The sequence below is a fragment of the Ipomoea triloba genome, chromosome 4 (assembly GCF_003576645.1).
Source record: "Ipomoea triloba cultivar NCNSP0323 chromosome 4, ASM357664v1".
Taxonomy (NCBI): Eukaryota; Viridiplantae; Streptophyta; class Magnoliopsida; order Solanales; family Convolvulaceae; genus Ipomoea; species Ipomoea triloba.
This window is the reverse complement of record NC_044919.1, coordinates 14,303,978-14,326,982: the sequence shown is the minus strand read 5'-3', so window position 1 is coordinate 14,326,982 and position 23,005 is coordinate 14,303,978. Positions and strand designations below refer to the sequence as shown.

The 23,005-nt window shown below is 35.8% G+C and overlaps 2 protein-coding genes and 1 non-coding gene across 3 annotated transcripts; 2 read left to right on the top strand and 1 right to left on the bottom strand.

Annotated features, from left to right (window-relative positions):
- The first annotated feature begins 335 nt into the window (after positions 1-335).
- Positions 336-11,879, top strand: LOC116016722 (tetratricopeptide repeat protein 5-like). The gene is made up of 13 exons (XM_031257098.1): positions 336-607; positions 935-1,044; positions 1,149-1,259; positions 1,377-1,434; positions 2,140-2,229; positions 2,755-2,849; positions 3,051-3,104; positions 8,313-8,450; positions 9,702-9,759; positions 9,867-9,981; positions 10,215-10,284; positions 11,267-11,338; positions 11,475-11,879. Exons 1-13 carry the CDS (start codon positions 430-432, stop codon positions 11,592-11,594), a joined length of 1,269 nt encoding a protein of 422 aa, XP_031112958.1. The 5' UTR covers positions 336-429; the 3' UTR covers positions 11,595-11,879.
- Positions 11,880-12,795: 916 nt separating this feature from the next.
- TRNAA-AGC lies at positions 12,796-12,868 on the top strand. The gene has a single exon. It is a non-coding gene; the product is annotated as a tRNA-Ala (tRNA).
- Positions 12,869-15,310: 2,442 nt separating this feature from the next.
- On the bottom strand, positions 15,311-22,747 carry LOC116016221 (vacuolar-sorting protein BRO1-like). Its single transcript, XM_031256379.1, has 9 exons — positions 22,227-22,747; positions 21,772-22,079; positions 20,632-21,585; positions 19,544-19,633; positions 19,171-19,239; positions 18,343-18,483; positions 18,215-18,263; positions 17,069-17,172; positions 15,311-16,249 (listed from the first exon to the last, which is right to left on the bottom strand). Exons 1-9 carry the CDS (start codon positions 22,591-22,593, stop codon positions 15,707-15,709), a joined length of 2,625 nt encoding a protein of 874 aa, XP_031112239.1. The 5' UTR covers positions 22,594-22,747; the 3' UTR covers positions 15,311-15,706.
- Between the last annotated feature and the right edge of the window lie 258 nt (positions 22,748-23,005).

Here is a 23,005-nt window from a genome sequence, read left to right as displayed (position 1 = left end):
TAATAAGTTAATTTATAAATTATACTCTGTAATATTTTAATTAAAAAAATACTACTCTGTAATATTTTTATTATAATTATCATTATCATTGTGTAGGACATATTTATCTTTATACTCATTATTTACTATTCATCATCTAACTAAACATTTAAACAATAAAATGAATATTCTTTGTAATTTATTTTTTTACCAACCAAAAAATATAATCATTTTTCTAGTAATTTCTTTTTGGGGTTGTAACTTGTAACTTGTAAGGGTCTATGATATACTTCCGTAGAAATAGAGGGGCTAATTTGTAGGTTCTCAAAACAACTTCCTTGTTAAGTTGTCAGACAGGCTCGCTAAAGTTGAAGAAGTCGAGTCTACACTAATTTTGGCTCTGTAGCCTGGCTCTTCAGTCCTCAGTTCAACTCTGCATAACCCGCAAAGATGAGCACTGTAATCAGAGAAAATGGCGAAAAAGATTTATTCGCGGAAGTAGCACTAGCTGCAGATGAGCTCTATAGCATTCGCGAGACATTTTTCCCAGTTAACCCAGATGAAAAAACCTCTCTTTTGCAGAGCAAATCCGATCTTGCCCTCCAACTGCTCGATGCAATTCCTCCTGGTAAACCCTCTATTTGTATCTTTCTTGATTTTGTTTTTGTAACACATGTTGCATTGCTGCTTAAATTCTTGAAAATGCATTTAACTTGAAAATACCAGAGTCAGAAATGTAAATGGAACAGTCCCAAATTTAGGAAGGATGTATTTTGTGTGTATCGGGTTGAGGGGTTACTTTGTTTGCTCAATTGGTGAGAACCCTAGTTGATACGAACCAAGTTTAGCCCAAATTCTCAGGCCGGTGTAGGAGCATCACTACTGCTCTCCTAGATAAAAGTAGAATGGAAAGGGATGCGGATGGCTAATTTTGTACTGTTATTGAATTTTGCAGAGAGAAGGAAATTATCAATGCAGCGAGCTACATACGAGTACTTGAGGGGGAAAATATTGGATGTGTTTCCTGATTATAAGAAGGAAGCAGAGGATCACCTCTCAAAAGCTGTAAGTGAGATTGATATCTTGTTAATTTTCTGTATTGGGTTCAAATTTGGTGTTTTTATATTTTAACTCTGTTTTATTTTTTGGGTATATGCTTTGTTTTCCAGGTAAAGTTGAACCCTTCTCTTGCAGGTGCTTGGCTATGCTTGGGTAACTGCATATGGAAGAAAGGGGATTTAGCTTCAGCCAAGAATTGTTTCATGTTTGGTTTGAGCAAGGTCTTTTTATTGGTTCTGTGATTTCTTTAGTTCAGAAGTGGTGTAGTGGGTGACTTAATTCTGTAGTTGAGTAATATTTCCTAACGCTGATAGATATCTTATGAATTTCATGCTCAGGGACCCAACAAAGAAATACTTTGTCAACTGTCAATGCTTGAAAGAAAAATGGCTCAAGGTGATTTTTCTTTATATGATTGCTACTGTATCATGATCATCTAGAGCATAATCTTTTCTTTTTCACTTTTTCTTAAGATAATTTTTGGATATCTTTATACTTTTATTAGTTATTACCCTGTAAAGTGTGTAATAAAAATTTTAACCATCTATCCTCCAAGTCTTTTATTATTAATGAGATTTCCTGTGAGTACTACTTTTTCTGGGATTAGTGCTGTGGTAGTAAATGAGTCAATCAGTGTGAAAAGTTTGAGATTTAAAAAAGAAATAGTCCTTATTCCGAATGATTCCCAATTATATTGCAGTCTGTAGTGACTATGGAAACCATAACCCACTTCAAAAGGTCTAAAACGGTTGAGAGTAGTATGCTTGATTTTGCTTGTAGAGCATTTACACTTGTCATCCTGTTTATCTATGCAGCCTACCCCTTAATTTTTCTTTAAAAAATAGAAATTCATAATTTTATTCCTGAAGCACATCGTAATATGTTATTTAGTTGAAACCATTGGTTCTAGTAATGCTAGCAAGAAGGCTGTTTGCTTGTTACTTGTTTCTTCTTCTGAAACAGATTATGGGGCATAGTATTGTGTAAAGCTTCATTATAACTCATCTTCTTGTTGTTCCATTCACCCCATTATTTTGGGTTCCATTCTGGGCTTAACTTATTAACTTGCTCTATTTAAACGATCTTTTCACCTCTTTGCAGGTGCTGAAGATCAGGCAGAAATTGTTGAAGAGAGCATAAAGCATGCAAAGGAAGCTATCACTGTAGATGTCAAGGATGGATATTCCTGGTGTAGGTCTTTAACTCAAAGCTAACTTAAGGGACAAGGTTTTTTTTTTGGGGGTGATAAGTAAACTTAACGAATGCATGTGAGTGGAACTTAGCTCCTGTGCCTTGATAGGCTGCACTTGATATCTGTCCTAAATACTTGCAAAGCTCTAGTAAATTCATTTTTGTCTGTAGCAGTTGACATTTGACTTGACATCTTATTGTTGGGTGTGCTTAACTGCATTTCTATATATGTACATAGATGCTGTGAGAATAGAGTAAGAGATGATGGCAACTGATTGAAAAGTAAGAAAAACAGGGACTTAGCATTATGTCTCTATGCTTAAAAGACTAAAACACTTGATTTATGTATGCTGCTTCTTTGGTTTTCTTCTTAGTTGAGGAGTTGAAGTTTATATTATTTATATTATTATCTCTTGGTCTTTTAATTACAATACTTGACTTTAATCTCCAATTATTTTCACTATTATTATTGTCCTGATATATTCAAATTAGAGATCCGTAGTGAATTTTGTATCTTCATTACAGATAACCTAGGTAATGCCTATCACACATCATTTTTTGTTACTGGAGCTTGGGAGCATGGAAAACTTCTACAATCATTGAAAGCATACCAAAATGCTGTATGTATGCATTCAATAAAGTTTCAGTTGTCAGTTACCTAATATATTGTTAATGACAAAATCCCTATATGTTCTCTCAAGTTATTGCCCCTAATTCTTTAAAGTGGTCTTTTAAGTTTTTAATTTTTAAAAACTTATTTCTATTTCTTGCCTAGATGTATATCCATAATATTTTTTAAAGAAAAAAATTACGTTGTACAGGAGAGAGATGAAAGAATGAAGTGCAGTCCAGACCTATATTTCAACTGTGCTACTGTAAGCCTCATTCTTCACTCATCTTGTTTTCTCATTGTTGAGAATTATTATATTATGCCTTGAAAGATGAAATGGCTTCAATAGTGTAGCATAGAAAGATGAAATGGCATCAGTAGTATAGAAAGATGAAATGTCTTCAATAGTGTAGCATAGAAAGATGAAATGACATCAATAGTGTAGAGGTTTCCAACATGTATATATATGGCAGCATGCCATTGTAGAAAATGCAAGTAAGAAACACAGATTTTTCTGATTTCACATGGTATCAGAGCCTCTTTCCTAGGCTGTTTTTCTTCTGGTTTTTCTTTTTCCAAATATTTTCCGGCAGTGGCGTAAAAACAACGACTGTTTTCCGGTCATATCTTTCTCCTCCGATCTCCGATCAAGGTGCCGTTTTCTCCATTGGGTTCGTTTCGAGGAGACGTATCTAGCAGTGTTTTTTCCAGATCCTTCGCCGTCGCCGGTCAACGCTGGTCAACGCCGGTCAACACTGGTCAACGGTACTGTTCCGGTCAAAGGCACTGTTCCGGTAAAATATTCCGGTCAACGGTACTCTCTCACTCACCTGCTAATATTCCTTTTTGTCAACCATGTCTTCAACTGGTATTAAGGAAACTTCTGACAGTGTTGAGAATGTTATTTCTAGCTCAGTGTTTGTGCCAAATTTATCTGGAAATCCAGTTATTACCTCTGAAAAATTATGTGGGTCACAAAACTACCATTCGTGGTCCGATGCTGTTGAAATGTGGTTTATGGGCCAAGGTGTTAGTGACCATTTGGAAAAGGGGGAAGAAAAGGTTCCAGAAAATGAGAAGGCAATTTGGAAAAGAGTGGATGCCCAACTTTGTAGTCTCTTGTGGCAATCCCTTTCACCTGAGTTAATTCAACTGTTCAGAGTTTTTAAATCATGTGTTGAGGTATGGAATCAAGCCAAGTCCTTATACACTAATGATGTTTCTCAATGTTACACAGTTGTTAATAATTTGGTTAACTTAAAGAAGGATTGTATGAGTATGGAAGCCTTTCTTGGGAAAACTCAAAGTTTATTAACTGAGTTTAATAAGCTATTACCAACTGGAGGGACACCTGCGGAACAGATTGCCCAACGTGAAAAATTTTTTGTTGTCTTTGTTTTATCTAAATTAGGCCCTGAGTTTGAGAATACTCGAAACCAGATTCTTGGAGATAATGTTGTACCAGGGATCCAAGAATTGTTCAAACGCCTTCTTCAAGTGACTTCCTTTCCTGGTGAGACTTCTGCACCCACCACAGACCAATCTGCTCTTGTGATCCAAGGAGGTCGAGGTAACCATTTGGGCAACCGAAATAAAGACCGTAGTGGGCAGAAAAACACTAGATATTGCGATTACTGCAATCGATCTGGACACACACGGGATCGATGCTGGAAGCTGCATGGGAGACCGGTGCTTGCCCCTACAAATGTGGCTGAGCTCAAACAGGATTCAGGTTCTAAAACTATCTCTCTTACAGAATATGAAGAGTTTGCCCGATTTAAAGCTAGTGCCCAAGCTGCTGTTGTCACTCCTGTAGCTCACACCAAAGAGACTCACACTGCCCTGGTTTCTCAATCTAGCTCTCTTGGATCATGGGTCCTTGATTCAGGTGCTTCTGAACATATCTGTGGTAATTCTTCTTTATTGACTCACTTCACAGATTCTAAGTCTCTTCCATCAATTGTATTTGGTAATGGATCCATATGTACTGCTCATGGTGTTGGTAAAGCAAGGCCTCTTCCTAATTTACCTTTATCATCAGTTCTGTACATACCTACATGTCCTTTTAACTTGATTTCCATTCGTCAACTTACTCACTCTCTGGATTGCCTAGTTACATTTTCTTCTGATTCTGTTATTATACAGGACCGTCGTTCGGGGAAGACGGCTCGGGGTATGAATCAAAAGGACTATACCGCTTATCTACTCCTGCTTCCGCTGTCTGTAGTGCTACTATTTCTCCTTCCCTTACTCATTGTCGTCTAGGTCATCCGAGTTTGAAGAAACTGCAACAACTTGAACCAAATCTCTCAAAGTTGTCTTCACTAGAGTGTGAATCTTGTCAGTATGGAAAACATTCCAGAACCTCATTTCCTGAACGGGTCAATAAAGTATCTTCATCTCCTTTCTCTTTAGTTCACAGTGATATTTGGGGTCCTAGTCGTGTCGCATCTGTGTTAGGTTTTAGGTATTTTGTTACTTTTATTGATGACTTTTCTCGTTGTACTTGGGTTTTCCTAATGCAACGACGTTCTGAACTGTTTCACATCTTTCAAAAGTTTCATAATGAAATTAAAAATCAGTTTGGAGTGTCTATTAAAATTCTTCGGAGTGATAATGCCAAGGAATATTTCAATACTCCTTTGACTACCCTTCTTGAATCGGAGGGTATTCTCCATGAGTCTTCTTGTCCGAACACCCCACAACAAAATGGTGTGTCTGAACGGAAGAATAGACATCTAGTGGAAACTGCTAGGACTATGCTTCTTCACTATAAGGTCCCTTCTTGTTTCTGGGGTGATGCTATCCTTCATTCATGTTATCTTATTAACCGTATGCCATCATCTGTTTTACACGGCAAAATACCTTACAACCTACTGTTTCCTCAAGAGCCATTACACAAACTTCCACTTAAGGTTTTTGGTTGTACTTGTTTTGTTCATGATATTACTCCTAGTCGTGATAAGATCGCACCCAAGTCTTTGAAATGTATTTTTGTGGGGTACTCTAGGGTTCAAAAAGGTTTCAGATGTTATTGCCCTGACACACGGCGGTTCTATGTATCACCAAATGTTACCTTCTTTGAAAACACTCCATTCTTTTCATCTGACTCTACAGGGGTTGTGGATCCTTTTCCTGATGTCCTACCAGTTCCCTCGTTTGAAGGCGGGATAGAAATGCCACTACCTCCTAGTGTCCTACCTCCCAATCCATCACAAACACACACTGTTTCTCCATTCCAGTTCACCTATCATCGTCGGTCAACATTGCCACCAACCACTACTACTGCAAACATTGAACCTGCTGATTCATCTCCTGAGCTGTCTCTTCCCTTGGATGCGGTTCCTGCTCCAGTTTCCAGTACTCCCATTGCTAGTCGGGTAGGTAACAGGTCTACTCGCAATCCCTATCCTATATATAATTTTGTCTCTTATCACCGTTTTTCCCCTGTTTATAATGCCTTCATCTCTAGTTTATCATCTATTTATGTTCCTAAATCGGTTAAAGAGGCTCTTTCTCATCCTGGTTGGCAACAAGCTATGGTAGATGAAATGGCTGCTTTACATTCCTCGGGAACTTGGGACTTGGTTCCATTACCTCCTGGCAAAACAGTTGTTGGTTGTCGATGGGTCTATAACGTCAAAGTTGGACCAGATGGACAGGTAGACAGACTCAAGGCTCGACTCGTAGCCAAGGGGTACACTCAAGTATTTGGCGTTGATTACACCGATACATTCTCACCTGTGGCCAAGATCTCTTCCATCAGGATCTTTCTCTCTATTGCTGCTATACATCATTGGCCTCTATACCAGTTAGACATCAAGAATGCATTCTTACATGGGGATCTCAAAGAGGAAGTGTATATGGAGCAACCTCCTGGATTTGTTGCTCAAGGGGGGGAGACTAACCTGGTTTGCAAACTAAAACGCTCTCTTTATGGATTGAAACAGTCTCCACGTGCCTGGTTTGGACGCTTTAGCACAGTTCTACAAGATTTTGGGTTAATTCGGAGCAAAGTGGATCATTCTGTGTTCTATCGGCATCAACAAGGTAAAAGTATTTATCTTGTTGTTTATGTTGATGATATTGTTATCACAGGAAATGATGCGGAAGGAATGGTCCAGTTAAAGCAACATCTTTTCAAACACTTTGAAACAAAAGATCTTGGAAAATTAAAATACTTCTTAGGGATAGAAGTTGCCCAGTCAAAGCAAGGGATTTGTATATCTCAACGAAAATATGCTTTAGACATATTAGAGGAAACAGGTATGCTTGATTGTAGACCAATTGATACTCCCATGGATCCTAATATTAAGCTTGTACCAGAACAAGGGAAACTCTTTTCAGATCCAGGAAGATATCGAAGGTTGGTTGGAAAACTGTTGTACTTAACCGTCACCCGTCCTGACATTTCTTTTGCAGTGAGTATTGTGAGTCAGTTTTTGGCCTCTCCATGTGACAGCCATTGGGATGCTGTCATAAGGATTCTACGATACATCAAGAAGTCTCCCGGGACCGGAGTGTTATACAAGGATCATGGAAATACAGAGATTATTGGTTATACTGATGCAGATTGGGCTGGATGCCCTTGGGATAGAAAATCAACATCAGGATACTGTGTTTTTCTTGGAGGCAACCTAATATCTTGGAAAAGTAAGAAGCAAAATGTGGTGGCTCGATCTAGTGCAGAGGCAGAATATCGGTCAATAGCCTTGGGAACATGTGAACTAATCTGGTTAAAGCATCTCCTATCTGAATTAAAATTCTACATGAAAGGGCCGATTAAACTGATGTGTGACAATCAAGCAGCTTTGCATATTGCATCTAATCCTGTCTTTCATGAGAGAACAAAACACATTGAGATTGATTGTCATTTTGTTCGTGAAAAGATTGCATCCGGGGAAATTGTTACCTCATTTGTAGGTACAAATGATCAGTTGGCTGACATCTTCACCAAAGCTTTAAGAGGTCCTAGAGTTGAATATTTGTGTAACAAGCTTGGAGCTTTTGATATTCACGCTCCAGCTTGAGGGGGGGTGTTGAGAATTATTATATTATGCCTTGAAAGATGAAATGGCTTCAATAGTGTAGCATAGAAAGATGAAATGGCATCAGTAGTATAGAAAGATGAAATGTCTTCAATAGTGTAGCATAGAAAGATGAAATGACATCAATAGTGTAGAGGTTTCCAACATGTATATATATGGCAGCATGCCATTGTAGAAAATGCAAGTAAGAAACACAGATTTTTCTGATTTCACACTCATGAAAACTTCAAAGCTTGTTATATTGTCACACCTTACTGTAGTATAATGAGGAAGATACTCTCAGATTTCTGATCTGCCTGTGTTCATTGCATATTTGGTGATAATTGATCATCCAGATATATCCTTTTATGGTGCTTAGTCTTTCCATTTTCTCTATTTTCTTTTGCATAACCTAAAAGATTGATGTTTACTAAGAACTAAATCAGGTAAACAAATATCTTGAGAATTATGAGCGGGCCCTTACTGGATTTGAAGCTGCTGCACTGAAGGATCCTGGTCTTAATGCAACAGAGGAGGTCCAAAAGGTGGTTTACCTTCTTGAAAAATTGGATAGTTTGCTAAGGGTAAGTTTATCATAGCCGTGAACACATTACATATTTGTCCATATTACATTGCAATTATCTATACGTATTTTTAGGATGATAGAAAGTAATATTTCAGAATTAGTTTTAGTAATCATAAGGATCATGAGTGTTTCAGAGATAATTCCTTGCTCATTCTTTATAAAAATAGTAATTGGACAATAGTTTAGTGTCTTAAGATGGTAAGGAAATAGCTTTATTATCTCTAGCTACCAACTGGTTATTTGTAGGAGTTCATCCTGATATGTGAAGTGTTAGGTCTTCTATCACATGTGAAAATTGATTGGGAGTCGGAATGGCCATCTGAATATTAATTTAATGCTTTAAAGTAGCAACTACAAGGTTTTGATTTAGTGGAGTCAAAATCTTAAAATCACCACTTGGACATTGCAGACGTGATTGCATATTGTGCATAGACATGCACACTCAAACACAATTTATACAAAATATTAAATAAATTAGAAAAAGAATGAAACGGGATTTGTTTCTATAAGACACAAGTCTTAAAAATACAGGAAACATTTTTTCATAATTTGACACTGCATTATAGCTTTGTTGCTAATGTTGTCAAAAACATATTTCACAAATTCACAATATAAGTTACAAGGAGGAAATCATTCCTCTGTGGTCTCTAATTTAATATGCAATCTATTCTTGATAAAATGCGTAGAAGAAAATGGCATTTCAGCCGTTGCAACAAACAATTTCAATGCCAAGTTTACAAATATGTATACAAGAGGACACAAGATATATTTGATAATATTATTGATTTTCTTAAGCGTTGAAATGGTATACTTAATTGTGGCACACATACATCTGCCTTGAATCATTGATGCTGATCTGTGATTTCACTGAAAAAGAAAATTGATAGTTCTGAACATGAGGAAACTCTAAAGCTGGTTCTTTTATGATAATCTAAAAAATAGCTAGGAACATACCAGTCTAAAATCAAAACCCATTATTATAAAGTCTACAGAATTATGAAATGTTAAAATTGCTGCCTCTGTTAAAAACTAAAGTTATCCACTAGCTGTGCATAATAACTGGAGTATATTTACTGCCATTTTTAATTTTCTTTCTTGAATTTCCATGGTAAACAAGAAAGATATAAATGGGCATTTAAAGTGATAGGTGAGCTTATACATAGTGGATTGGTTCTGATCTCCTCTAAAGCATTTGTTGCACAAAAACTTCTCAGGGGTACAGTCTTCTAATATTATTTGGTTTTACCAGGGACAGAACAAGTCCAAGCGGCTTTCTTCCCTGACATCATCACTCAATAGCATTAATGGTAAGCCTTGTTATTTCAAATTATTTATTAATAGCAAAATTTGGATTGATCACTGAAGGAAACCTGTTATCCCTAATCTAAAGAAAGGCTACTATTTTCCCTTCTAGTGAATCCTTCTTACAGAAGGGCAACCATAGATTTTCTCTCAGAAGGTCTTAATAAAGGGGTTGTATTGATCGGGAAAGTCATGTTCTTCGTTAAACATGGGACTCCAACTCCACTGTAAGTTCTGCTCAAGACAAGCTATTGCACCAATTATAAAATTGCTTTTCTGCATTGTTTATGGTTATCAACAAATGTGCTGCAAATCTCTCATGTTAATCTTATATGGCCCTTTCTTTTTATTTTTTTATTTATTTATTTATTTATTTTTTTTTTACCTTCCTTACAAGAGTCAATGCATGGACATGAAAATGTATATATTTATTCATGCCTAATTTACCAATATTTTGCAGCTATTATGTTCTATGTGATTCTGCTCAAGCATGCTATGTTCTATCTGTCTATGGAGTACAAAATGAGGCTGTAAGTTTCCATCTTAAATTTGGCCCTATGCCACGTGATATTTCTCTTATCCTCATGCTTCCACTTCCTCCTTTTTTTCATCTATTTCTATTGTAGAGGGGGGTTACTGAATGAAAAGAATATATAAATGGTTAATTCTTTCTTACCATCTTCTTTGAACTTGTACTTTGAGATCACCTAAAGTAAATTAGTATGGAATTTAAGGAAAAAAAAAAGCATCAAACATTGTGGAGCACTCGAGCTAGCGCCTTTTCTTTGGTATACGACAGGGAAAGTTAAAATTCCTGAATTGCCAGCCTTCCAGAAGAAAGACTAATATTTTCAAATTAGCACCCAAGTTCTCTTCAAACCTAATTTTGAATTTGGACTTTCCTTGAAAACATATTTGCATAGTTCAAGCACGCCCATTTATCAACTGAAAAGAGGTATTGGTTAAGTGCCGCTGCTTTCAGCAAATATCTACTCTCTAGGGCTTCTGATTTCTGTGGACCAAATCTTTCATGACTGCTCTCTTTCACCAAGAGAGAAAAAAGAGAGGAGAGGGGCTGGCACCTAATGCAAGAAAGCAAAGGTCCCCACTCTTCGCAGCTCTCTGATGGTCTGTAGATCATCATGGCTTTTTTTGTTTTTGTTTTGTTTTTTAAAACAGTGTGTAGGATTACTGTTCTCTTTTCAAATCCAGATATTCTAAAACATCATCTCTTTGGTTTGCAAAATCGTAAACTGACCATAGCTTTTTTAATGACCTTATTACACTGTCTTATATAGTTTTGTTTGCTCTCTGAGTGAACTTTGCTACACACTCTGATTTGAACATGAAAATCTATGTAGTCTGGATAGAATATCAATTCAAGCATTTGAAAGGCTATGATAAGTGTTTTGCATTTTACATTTGTGGTGCTCCTATTTCATGTTTAGTGTGCTTTTCTCGGAATGTGTTATTATAATGTTAACCGCTAACTATTACTTGTGTGGCAAGCAGATCAAAGAAGGAGATGTGGTCACACTGTTGCAACCCTACTACCATCATGTTGACTTTTCGTGGAAAGGAAAGGTAAGGTATCAATATCATGCATTTTATCTGAAGATTTACGATGGCATTAGAATTGGCATCGGTAGGAGATGATGGAGATTACGAAATGACCATTTCAATTCTTCACCCTCGCTTCCTTTTCATACTTCTTGTGCAGCATTACCAATTCAAGTCGGTGCGTGCGGATTTCTCAGAGCAAGTGCTTGTGAATGGAAAAGCTTTGTCTCACCAACACGCTGTTCGATCATCTTTCTATTTGCAATACAAGCCCTACTGAAGAGTAAAGACTGGAGATGCACACCTTCGCTTTGTATATATATTAAACATACTTGTGATTCTTTTTTGGGTTTAGATGAATATGTGAATGAATAGGGTTGTGATACAATTGGCATATGAAAGTACCTAGATAACTGGTTTGGTGTTTTTTTTTTTTTTTTGGAATATCATTTCGTGTTTTTGTAATTAAGTTAATTCATGTAATTTCCCTTCATTCCGTGCTTGTTTAAGCATATTTCTGTGTTTTTGTACACCTTAATTGAAAGCTAGTTATTTTGATTTTAAATTGATAGTTGGATTGTATATTTATATTTGTATATTATATGTTCAAATAGTCTTAATCCTGTTTCCATATATTAGTCAAAGCATGGAACTTTGGATTTCATAAAGGTTTTGGCAATCCATTGATGAAGGTTTTTAGTAGCCATGGAGACTCAATTCTTTATAGAGATTGAAGGATGTTACTCCCTCCGTCCCGAATTGGATGTCTCATTTGCTTTTTGCACGATTTTTAAGAAATTAAAATAAATATGATGTGTTTTTCAATTATGTCCTCAATTTTTTCACCTTTGGAAATAAAAGCAATAAAGAAGGCAAAAGTTATAAGGATAAATTGGAAAAAGTAGAATGATAGTGATGTTCAATTTTGGAAAGAGGACAACATTTTGGAACAAACTAAAAAGGAAAGTAAGACAGCTAAAATGGGACAGAGAGAGTATCTCGAAATGTAGAGGTTTATCTTTGAACAAAATAGAGTTATTTCTATATTACTTCTCCGTTTCACATTATTTGTTCTATTTATTTTTCATTGGTCAACTCAATTTTTTATTCTTTGTTTATTTTTTAAAATATTTTTTATTTATAATTTTTTTTTGTGCTTAATTGTACTTTTAGTGTAACTTTTATATATATAAATTTTGTATAGTAATACTAAATTTAATATTATAAAAATTAAATTAAAAATAACTTCAGTCAAACTTTTTTAACCAAACCAAACATAAAATGAGATGGAGGGAATATGAAATTAACAAATTTGCAAAAGAGATATATACTCTGCTAAGCTTGTAATCTCCAAGGCAATATATCTTGAGAAATAAAGAATTAAAATTAAAAATATTACAATAGTTAACTGATTAAAACTTGAATATTATTATTGTTGAGATTACGTACTTTATATAAGAAGAATAACTTAATATCTCAAAGGGGATGTAGCTCAGATGGTAGAGCGCTCGCTTAGCATGCGAGAGGTACGGGGATCGATACCCCGCATCTCCATTTTCCACCTCCTTCTGTTCACGTCATCTACCATCTTAAATAAACACTGATTTCAAAAGCAGATGCCTCACATTTATTTATCTGTCCCGAACTCCCGATGAAGAAGTTTAATTACTCAAGTGAATCATTGGATTTTTGACAAAAATGATAAAAGACTTTTGACTCAAGGATGTAAGAAGACAAAGACAATAAAGATGAAAATGTTATGAAACAAAACAAAATGGTGGATGTCCAAGCTATGATTCGAACCTTAGACCTCTTGCTTAAAACTCAAGGCTTAATCCACTTTGCTACTGCTACCATTGATGATTAAAGGGAGAACATTTAATTCTTATATGTTTCCTGGAAAGCTAGATGAAGCTAGTCCCAGATGAAGACAAAAGCTATGGTTTAGGGGGAATCGATCCCGTGACCATAGGGCGGCAAGAGACTCTAGGCTTTTGACAAAGCCAGCAGAGCTAAGCAACACATGTGAATCATTCCTGTACACCTTATATTTATTTATTCATTTCCGGGTATTATAAATACCCCCTTCACTCCCTGTAAGCTTGAGCAGAGAAAATCATCAATGCAGTGCTTCATCCTCCATTCCAAATTTCTGTTCTTCATTTTCATTTCTTCATATTATCATAGTTATAATAATTATTTTACAACAGAAAACATAATTTTAATATCATTTCACTGTACGTATTACTTTAAACTTTAGTAAAGAGGAGAAGCTTATCAATTTCGGAAGCGATTTCAAACGCAGAGAAGGGCTTGCCAAGGCAATTGAAGATGTACATGTTCGGTATTACGCCACACGTGAACAAAATGTAGTTTGTTTGGTTCGCACATAAGAATCAGAATCGGAATGAGAATCAAATATTTAGTTATGGCATGGGTTTTGGTGATAGTATTTTGCATGTTTGGGTAGTATGGTGAAATTGTAATGATTACTAATATTGATGTTTGGTTATGTATTACCTTATAATGCGAATAAAGGCTTTAAAAATACAAAAACAAATAATCAAAACAATTGATCATAATATAATGACAAGTAGAAATATGAACACACAAAAATCTAAAAGCACTAATTCAAACTTAAAAATCATATTACTAATAAGATTGAATGATACCTTTTTAAATTAAGGAATGGGATTTTTAATTGATGGGGTAATCAAATCTCAAAGTTGTTTTTTAATTGACGGTTGTTACTAATCTCTGTATTTATGATGTGCTTAGAACAAAATAAAATTACCGTGTATCTAAAGTGAAATTTAATAACATGTCTCACATATTAAATGTATATTGTCAAATGAAACTACACTTGAATCAGAATGATACTTTTGTTGTGTTGTAATGAAACTATAGTTATCTAAAATGAAATTGAGTAACATGTCTCATATATTGAGTATACATTCTCATTTGTCAAATGAAATTGTACTTGAATTAAAATGATTCTTTAGTTGATTATAATGAAACTACCGTGTGTATAAAATAAAACTGAATAATAGGTCTCACATTTTGAGTGTATATTGTCAAATGAAATTGTAGTTATATCAAAATGATACTTTAGTTGTGTTGTAATAAAATTATAGAGTATCTAAAATGAAATTGAATAACATGTTTCATATGTTGAATGTATATTGTCAAATGAAACTGTATTGTAGTTGAATTAAAATAATACATTAGTTTGTTGTAATGAAATTACAGTATGTATAAATTGAAACTGAATAACATGTCTCACATATTGAGTATATATTGTCAAATAAAATTGTAGTTATATCAAAATGATATTTTAGTTATGTTGTAATGAAATTGAATAACATATTTCACATATTTGAGTGTATATTGTCCAATAAAATCGTAATTGAATTAGAATTATATTTTAATGATGTTATAATAAAACTACAGCGTGTATAAAATAAAGTTCAATAACATGTTTCGCATATTGAATGCATAATGTCAAATAAAATTGTAGTTAAATCAAAATAATACTTTAATTGTGTTGTAATGAAAATACAGTGTGTTAAGTTTTTCTTTTTCTTTTTATAATGAAATGTAGTGGAGTCATGAAACTCGACTAGGCATCCTTCTTTTTTATAATCAAATGGAGTTTTATTAATCTCCAACCCGTTACACCAAATATTATATTACACTAAAATAATTTTGTTTAGATTAAAATAATTTGATTTCTCAAAATTTAAAGCTTTATTAGTTCGAATTTAATTAGTTTAATATAAAATAAAATTTATGATGTCCGGAGTAAATTATTCTTCATCATCACCATCATATTTTTAAAATTAATCAACAAAAATATGTAACGACATCTACCTATTCATTATGATGTATGAGCATGTACATACCCTCCATGATTTATTCCAATCATGTATTATATTCATAATACATACTACATCAAGCATTTAATAAATTTAAGCATTACTTATATATAAATACTCATACACAAAAGAACTCAATTCAATATCACAAAATAACCATACAAAATTCGCTCAAGTGTAACAATTTAGGAACTTAGAACTGTATTAAGAAATGCAGATTGGTTTTTAAAGAACGTAATGAATCAATAATGCAGAAAACCCTATACACAGGTGTACTTCAAGCATCATCTATGTAATACTCATTTACACACAACATTATGCAAATCAATGGACAGCTACTATTCTCAAATCTCGAATAAGTCTAATCTTCACCCAACTGATATTCCGAGAACTATATAGTGTATATAGTAGCCACAATGGCAAAACTAGAAAAGGGAAGTGTCACAGGGCGAGGGTTTACTCACTACTCACACAGTCAGGAGTGAGGTTTACCTCGTTAATCTAGAAAAGGGAAGTGTCACTGTTGTCTATAGTAGCCACTCTGGCTAGGCGGTGGGTATTGAGAAGGAATGGTGTATGGAGGTGGAGGCATAGATCCGGGCTGCTGCTGCTGCTGAGGGGCATTATAATACGGGCCACGCCACCCGGGATAAGCAGGCTGACCATAATCGTGGCTAGGTTGAGGCTGCTGTTGTTGTTGTTGGGGAGGTGGGTACGGGGGACCAGAAGCTTGCAGATGATAAGGAGGTGGCTGTTGAGGAGCACCGTAAGGGGGAGGGTTTTGAACGTAACCGGGGACAGTTGGCTGCTGAGGAGGCTGGTAAGCAGGAGTTTGGAGTCGAACAGCATTGGTGGAGTTTGCAGGGTCGGTTGGTTGAGAAGTTGATCTTGGTGTATGATGTTGCCCACCAGGAGGGTAATTATAGCTACCTGAGTTTTTATTATCCTTAAAACTCAGGCCCGAAATTTGCCTTTGAACATCATCAACCATTTCCCGGCATTGAATATTTCTGGTCATCACAAAATCACTGCACTGCTGCTTTATATTTGTGATAGCATCCTGTTCAACAAAACAAAATAAAAAGAATATAGTATGTCCTTGCAAGAGGAAGACAAACTGTGAAATTTAAAATGTAGATTTTCCCCTTTTTGGGGTAATGAGTTGAGTGGCAGATAAACTCAAGCACACACAATTGGGAATATAAATAAATAATGAAACATGTCCGTCCAAGACAGTTGTGAGAGCATCACATGAATTGAATGAAACAGAGAAGTCCATGGAGTTTGTAATTGGAGAGTTTTTTTAAGATTGTCAGGAAAGAACCAAGTACTTCAAAATTTTCATTGAACTGCTGCTCCAATAGCACCAGCTCGGCAGACAGCTTAATAAAAGGTTAATAATAAATCCAAGAGAAAAAGGACAAACCAACTTTATCATGTTGGTTTAAGACTTCAAGTTAACAATACAATTTCAATTTCACATATCTAGTGAAGACAGAACTGTAGTGACTGACTCGAAAAATTTGCAACTAGAGGGTTTAAATCCAGCTGTTGCCCAAAAACATTATTGCCCCTATTATTTGTCTACATTCCAACCCCTTAATTCCACTCTATTCTGCAGGTCATTTAGATCACACATATCTAAGAACATATCTGTATCTCAATATCCCAAACCTAATAGCTTGGCTTTGCGTATCTTTTAAACCCACTCGTGTACCATTTCACTGGGTATAAATAATGTCCATTTAGAGGCATAGTAGTATAGGACTTACAGGTGTTACAGGATGAAGATGACTTCTGAGCAAAAAAATAAAGATCCCCTAAACAACACTTGGCCAGACAAGAAGTCTAAATGAACAGTAAAAAAACAAACTGATACCTGAAGAGTAACGTAGAACTTCAATCCTTCATTGATATTATCCTTGATTTCTCGATATTTCGCTATGGCAGCTTCAATCTGCTTGTACATTTTCTCCCGGGATGCTGTAGAATTTAGAGGAAAAGGGGGCAATTTTCATGAATTATAGAGGTTGGAAACAACAGGTTTGCATTAGGAAAGTGAGAATAAAAAGAAAGGAATTGGCATATGATGATACAAAGATTAATTATAGCTAACAAGGAAAAGAATTGACATGTAAATGATAGATAGAAAAATAAGTCATATTACCAATCAAGTCACCTTTAACCAGGTTATGGAATATGGGCACAGCCAAAATTATTAACAATGGGGTAAAAGATATCTTCCATCATTATGAGTAACAGAAACTTAAAAACTGAAACAATGAATATGTTACAGAACTGCTTACTAGATTCATCATTAGAGTAGCAAGCACATTATGGCCCAAAGTACATTGCTACTAATAGAAAAAGCTCTCAGCTATGTGGACTCATCTGCCTAATTTTATTGATTAGGTTATCACTAAGTTCAAAATGTGGGCATAGATGAAATTATTAACAATGGGATAACAAACATCTCTAATCCGATGAGTAACAAAATCATGAAAAATTAAACAATAAAATGTAACACAGCTGCTTACTAATGTTATGGTACATAGCTGTTAAAAGAAAAATCAAAAAGCTGTACGAACTTGTTCACCAACTAGGTAAATCCATAAATTTTCATGAACAGATCTGTTAGTCACAAAAACTCTTCAACACCTCAGGTTCGGAAAACATCAGATTTAGCTTCTCTTTACTATTACAGATGATAATGCACAAGAAAATTTTCAAAAACACGTAAATAATTAATACAAATTAACTGTCAATTCATCCTCATATTTTATTTTCTCAAAAGGACATCGAGGCATTCATATTAGACAGGCACTTCTACTGTAGCCAAGTACTCAATCCATTTGGTAGTAAAGGTTTAAAAGCTCTTTATACTCTAAGTAGGCTTCTGGTGTTGTCAGAACCCTTAGAAGGCATAAGTGTAATTAGTTAATAAGGCATTAAACTAGAACAAACTTGGAAGTTGTAATTTAGTTAAGTAGCTTCCATGGTTGAAGTGCACAACTTAACTCCATACCTTTATAATCTTCAAGATTGAAAATTGCAGCAAAATCATCATTTTGAGCCTGAATGGGAAAAAAAAGGAGTCATGTACTGTATTAAACTTTAAAAAAGAATAGCCACCTTAATGGTTTAAAAGAAGACCTGAATTTGCATCAATAGTTGTTCTTGAGCCTGAAGATTTTTTGCAATTTCTTCACAAATATTATCATACTTCCCAATCTCCTTTCTAAAAAGATCCTCATGAGAGCCAGTAGATGTCATCAGCTTAGGCAAGATATCATCCTGAAAAATAAATTAAAAAGAATCAAGACTAGAAAAATATCTATCTTAGCAAAAAGCAAGAACCTGAGAATGAACAGACATGCAAACAAGTCAATTACTCCATATAAATGCTTAAGAAAATGAGGATTGCCTCATTGTCCACATCCAACAAGCCCTTAATTTAATAAATGGTTGAACTAGAAACACTATAAAAAGCAAGTTAGCAGAATTTCTAGTTTTTAATGGTTTAAGTCGAGACAATGTTGCCAGTAGAGAAGCAGTCTCACATTTACACATAGTTTCTTTTGGATCCAGATATAGATCCCTTGTCCCATAGAGCACTGTTTTCCATGTCTCTTTGTGATCATGAAGATCACCCAAATTAACATAATTAATTTAATTGATAAATATTTTCTGACTGCTAAAATTAATAAATTATGTATCAGAGTGCACAACATAAGAATATATGAAATAAGTGAAGTTAACAAGATGTGTGTGATATTAACAGGTTAACCGTTGCTTCCAATCTAGGAATTATTTACGAGATTCTATAGTAGACAGCATAAAAGACCATGCCTGCACCAATCAGATCAAAGTTGAGGTTTTGGATTCAGTAACAAATCAGTTAATGATATTGCTTAATTTTCTTGACCAAAGCCATGCAATAACTAAGCTAGCCTTGATAAAAACTCCGTATTTTGATCTTACCTTCCTCTTCATCTCTTTCAGCATGTCTTCAAGACCTGCTCTTTGAGCACCAAGACTCTCTAATTGCCTCTGCAAATGCAAGCAAAATTTTTAAAGCAAGTTTAGAGTGTCTTCATCACACAAAATTACTCCCAACAAAAAATATTTTTAAAAAAGTAATTTTATCAGTAACACTAATAGTTAGCATGACATCTAGAAAGTATAGAAAGCATATCTTTTTTGACAAGAAACTTACAGAGTTACACTACAATTTTGCATTGCCCATTATAGCAAGACAAACTCAGAAAACTTTATGACAAGAAACAGAATTCTATAACCCAACTAATTTAGATCAATCAGTAAAGCAAGTTCTGGAGGTAGTAAAGTAAATTACCAAGCTCTGCTTCAGCACTCCCACAATAGCATCTTCATTGGCATCCAGAGACATTATTGGTCTTGCCAGGGATGGAAGTGCAGATTCAATCTACCAAAGAGCAAAATGCACAGGTAAGAATTGTGTTTGCTAGCTCCATGAGAAAGAGACCACACTTGCAGATCTCACCAGAAACAGATCCAGATCTTCTCTGAATTAGTAATAAACTACTAAGTTTTTGAATTGAAAAAACCAGTCAAACCCAGCCAAAGATGGTGAATGCATGATTCAGATATGGTTTTGGACCAGGGTTGAAAATTTTGTTTTAATAAACTACACAATTTTTTTGAACTGGAAAAAACCAGTCATATCCAGCCAAAGCTGGTGAATCCATGATCTGGATACATTTTTGGACCAAGGTAGTTTTTTTTTTTTTTTAAATAAATAATACTCATTATTTTGGTTTGTGATAAAATATAAAAGTGTTTGCTGCCTTCCTTTTTGAGTTGAACTTGTGTGTGCAAAGCCTGAAATGCACAAGTAAGCCACTCAGCAAGTGGATCAGGTTTTGCTTTTAAAAATGAAGAAGAGGTCAAGGGTGGTTGGACAAACGTAATCCTCATGATGATATCAATATATCATGCTGGTTTGATCAGTCAGATTATAACTCGACCCCAAGCAGGTCACTATTTGGTCCAAGTTAAAAACATAGCTAGCTACAGAAACACAATACTCATGACAATTGCCACATAATACAGATGCATTGAAAAAAAAAATTAGAAGTGAAAGCTTATAATGCACATACAAATGACAGGCAAACTTGCTGTAAACAAATAAGTGCAAATCAAGTAAAAGGTGTTCGCAAGGTTTAGTAACAGTGTTCTCAATTCAATAATACTATATATCATGTTCAAGATTTTTCATAGATTTCTCAGAATCTTCTATTTAATGTAGTTTCTAAATTTAATCTGTTTTGTCTAATTCAATGTGTCTTCTTAGCAACTGGATCTAGGAACACAAATGAGCACCAATCTGTATTGCTATTTAGGAACTTAATCTCAAATTCAATGAGATGAAAAACAGAATAGAATGGTTGTGCATATACATACTGGACGGCGATCAAGGATTGACATGAGTGCTGCATGATCCCTTACAGATCGCTCAATTCTGGCATCACTTTCTGCAGCTTGCTTCAAATTTGCCGCATACCGGTTTAACCTATCCTGCAGGTTCTTTGTTAGAGTACTAGATTGAGGCCTAGTCCATCGCGTTCCAAATTGGCTCCTAAATTGTGCATCTTCTGTTGCCTCTTTTTGCAAAAGCTCCTCAGTTTGCACCAACAGCTCTTGGTTTACCCTACTTAGATCTTTGAGTTGCTGTAGCTCAGCTTCCAAACCAGCTGGGCCACCACAAATTTGTACTGCCTCTACTTCTTCTTTCAGTGCGGTAGGCAGAGTGATATTTCCCTCCAAGGCAAGAATTGAATCAGGCAAGTCCATTTCCTTGAGCCTCACGCGAGCTAGTTCACTACCCTGCTGAAGTTTCTCAGCTTGAGTCCTGATTACATCATCAACCATTTCTGTATATCTAGAAAGAGATTTTGCACTGTTATCAGGAACAAGACTTGCAAACATCTTCCCCTTGCTTGCATCCAGCACCTCATTCATGGACAAAGGCTTGACCATTGAAAATGCAGGAAGAGGAGATAATGAACTGGCGGGAGGAACCCTCATAAGATAGACTCTATCGTTCTCCTTCATAGCTCTATCCAAGTTTTGATTTAGGCTGACTTCTAATTTATTGATTGCATCTAATAACTGCTGTGCTGCTCCTCTTGGTGCTGTCCTTTTTGCCTCAGACAAGGCATTGATCCCACTCTTCAACCTGGCAATCTCCTCAGCTATCTCTTCTTTCTCGTGGAGCTCTAAACCATACCTATAGCAAGCCTCAGCATAAAACAAAGCTGCCTTAAGCTGAACATGAGCCAGCCATGATTTCTCAAAGTGCTGGTTAAGAGGTGCAACATTTAAAGCTGCCAAAGCTTCCTCATAAAAGATCCCAACCTGTAATCATGTATACTTTATGGTTAAACCATTGCAGCTCTAGGTATCCAAACAAAAGGTACAGGAGGTCATGCAAATCAAGCACATTAAAAGTATAAATCAGAGAACAATGACATTCAAAATGGTTCAGAATTACTGGAAAGACCTGTCAGCAACAAAAGGAAAAATGCACTCCTGAATACAAACCTGTCTTGAAATTTTCGAACAGACGCCAGGACTGCTTCCTTTGGCAATAGTATTCTCAAATACACATTCCTGGGCCTGAGCAAGCATCAGTCTTTCTAGCATCCCGGCACACTCCACCGACACATCCACGGTGGTAGAGCTCCCCATAGATGCCTTCATTGCCACATTATCTCTCAAGAAAGCAAATGCCCCAGCTGCTGCAATGAATGAGTGTGAGGCCTGCCTCCGCCCATCAACCGATGACCGATCAAAACTCAGTGCTATTTGACTGTGAGAGGCCCCCAAATTAAATAGAACTGCCGCTTTTTCTATTGACAAGGATAGATTTTTGTCAATAAAACAAAATTATAGTAATTGATTTCACCATAAGCAATATGAAAACCAAATTGGCCTAATTTAACAAAATTCGAATATTTTATCTCGGAGTGCTACCAAAATGAAATTGAAAATTTTACCTAAATGGATGTTCTGCTGAGCAGCTTTCTGCCTGGTCTTGAAGGCATCATACCAGGTAAAGGTAACCGAATTGATATGATCCTTATCGGGGGAGATAGGGAAGCGGGACTCAACAGCGCATAGGGCTTTAAAGTAATTCTGAAGCAGATCGCGGCGGGCGGGTAGAGAGTCGGAGGAGCCACGCTCGATTTCAGAACGTAGCTGCTTAAGGGTTTCGAGGTCATCATCGAGGTTCTGAGCCTCGCGCTCGGAGTAATTGATCACGATGTAGTTGCGAAGGGGGCGGTAAAGGTCAACCGTCACAGTCTTCTTCTCGTAAACTGCTAGCATGATGTTCACCGACGCCGACGAGGACGGTGCCGCCATGATCAGGTGGTGGTGGTGGTGGTGATGAACAGGGGAGTTATCAGTGACAAGCAAAGGAAGGCGATACGAAGAAATCCTGCGTGTAATTTGAGGAAAAATGTTTTTTTTTTCTCCTTATTTTTACTGTTTTTATTTTTATATGGGACGCTTTTCCTTAATTGCAAAGGAAGTAAGACTGTAAGACGCGGAAGGTTACTGGGAAAAAAACAATTGGAGTGTTTGGAAGATGGCTTATCATTCGAAGTCTAGTTTATTAGATTAATTTTAATTTATTTATTGATTAGACAATTAATATATTTATTTACTTGGAGGGAGATACCCAAACAATGCATGAAGAGTTAGACATTACAGTAGTCACGCCAAACTGGAAGGCCAAGACGGTCATCCTCTAGGAGGCCTAGGATCCTATCAG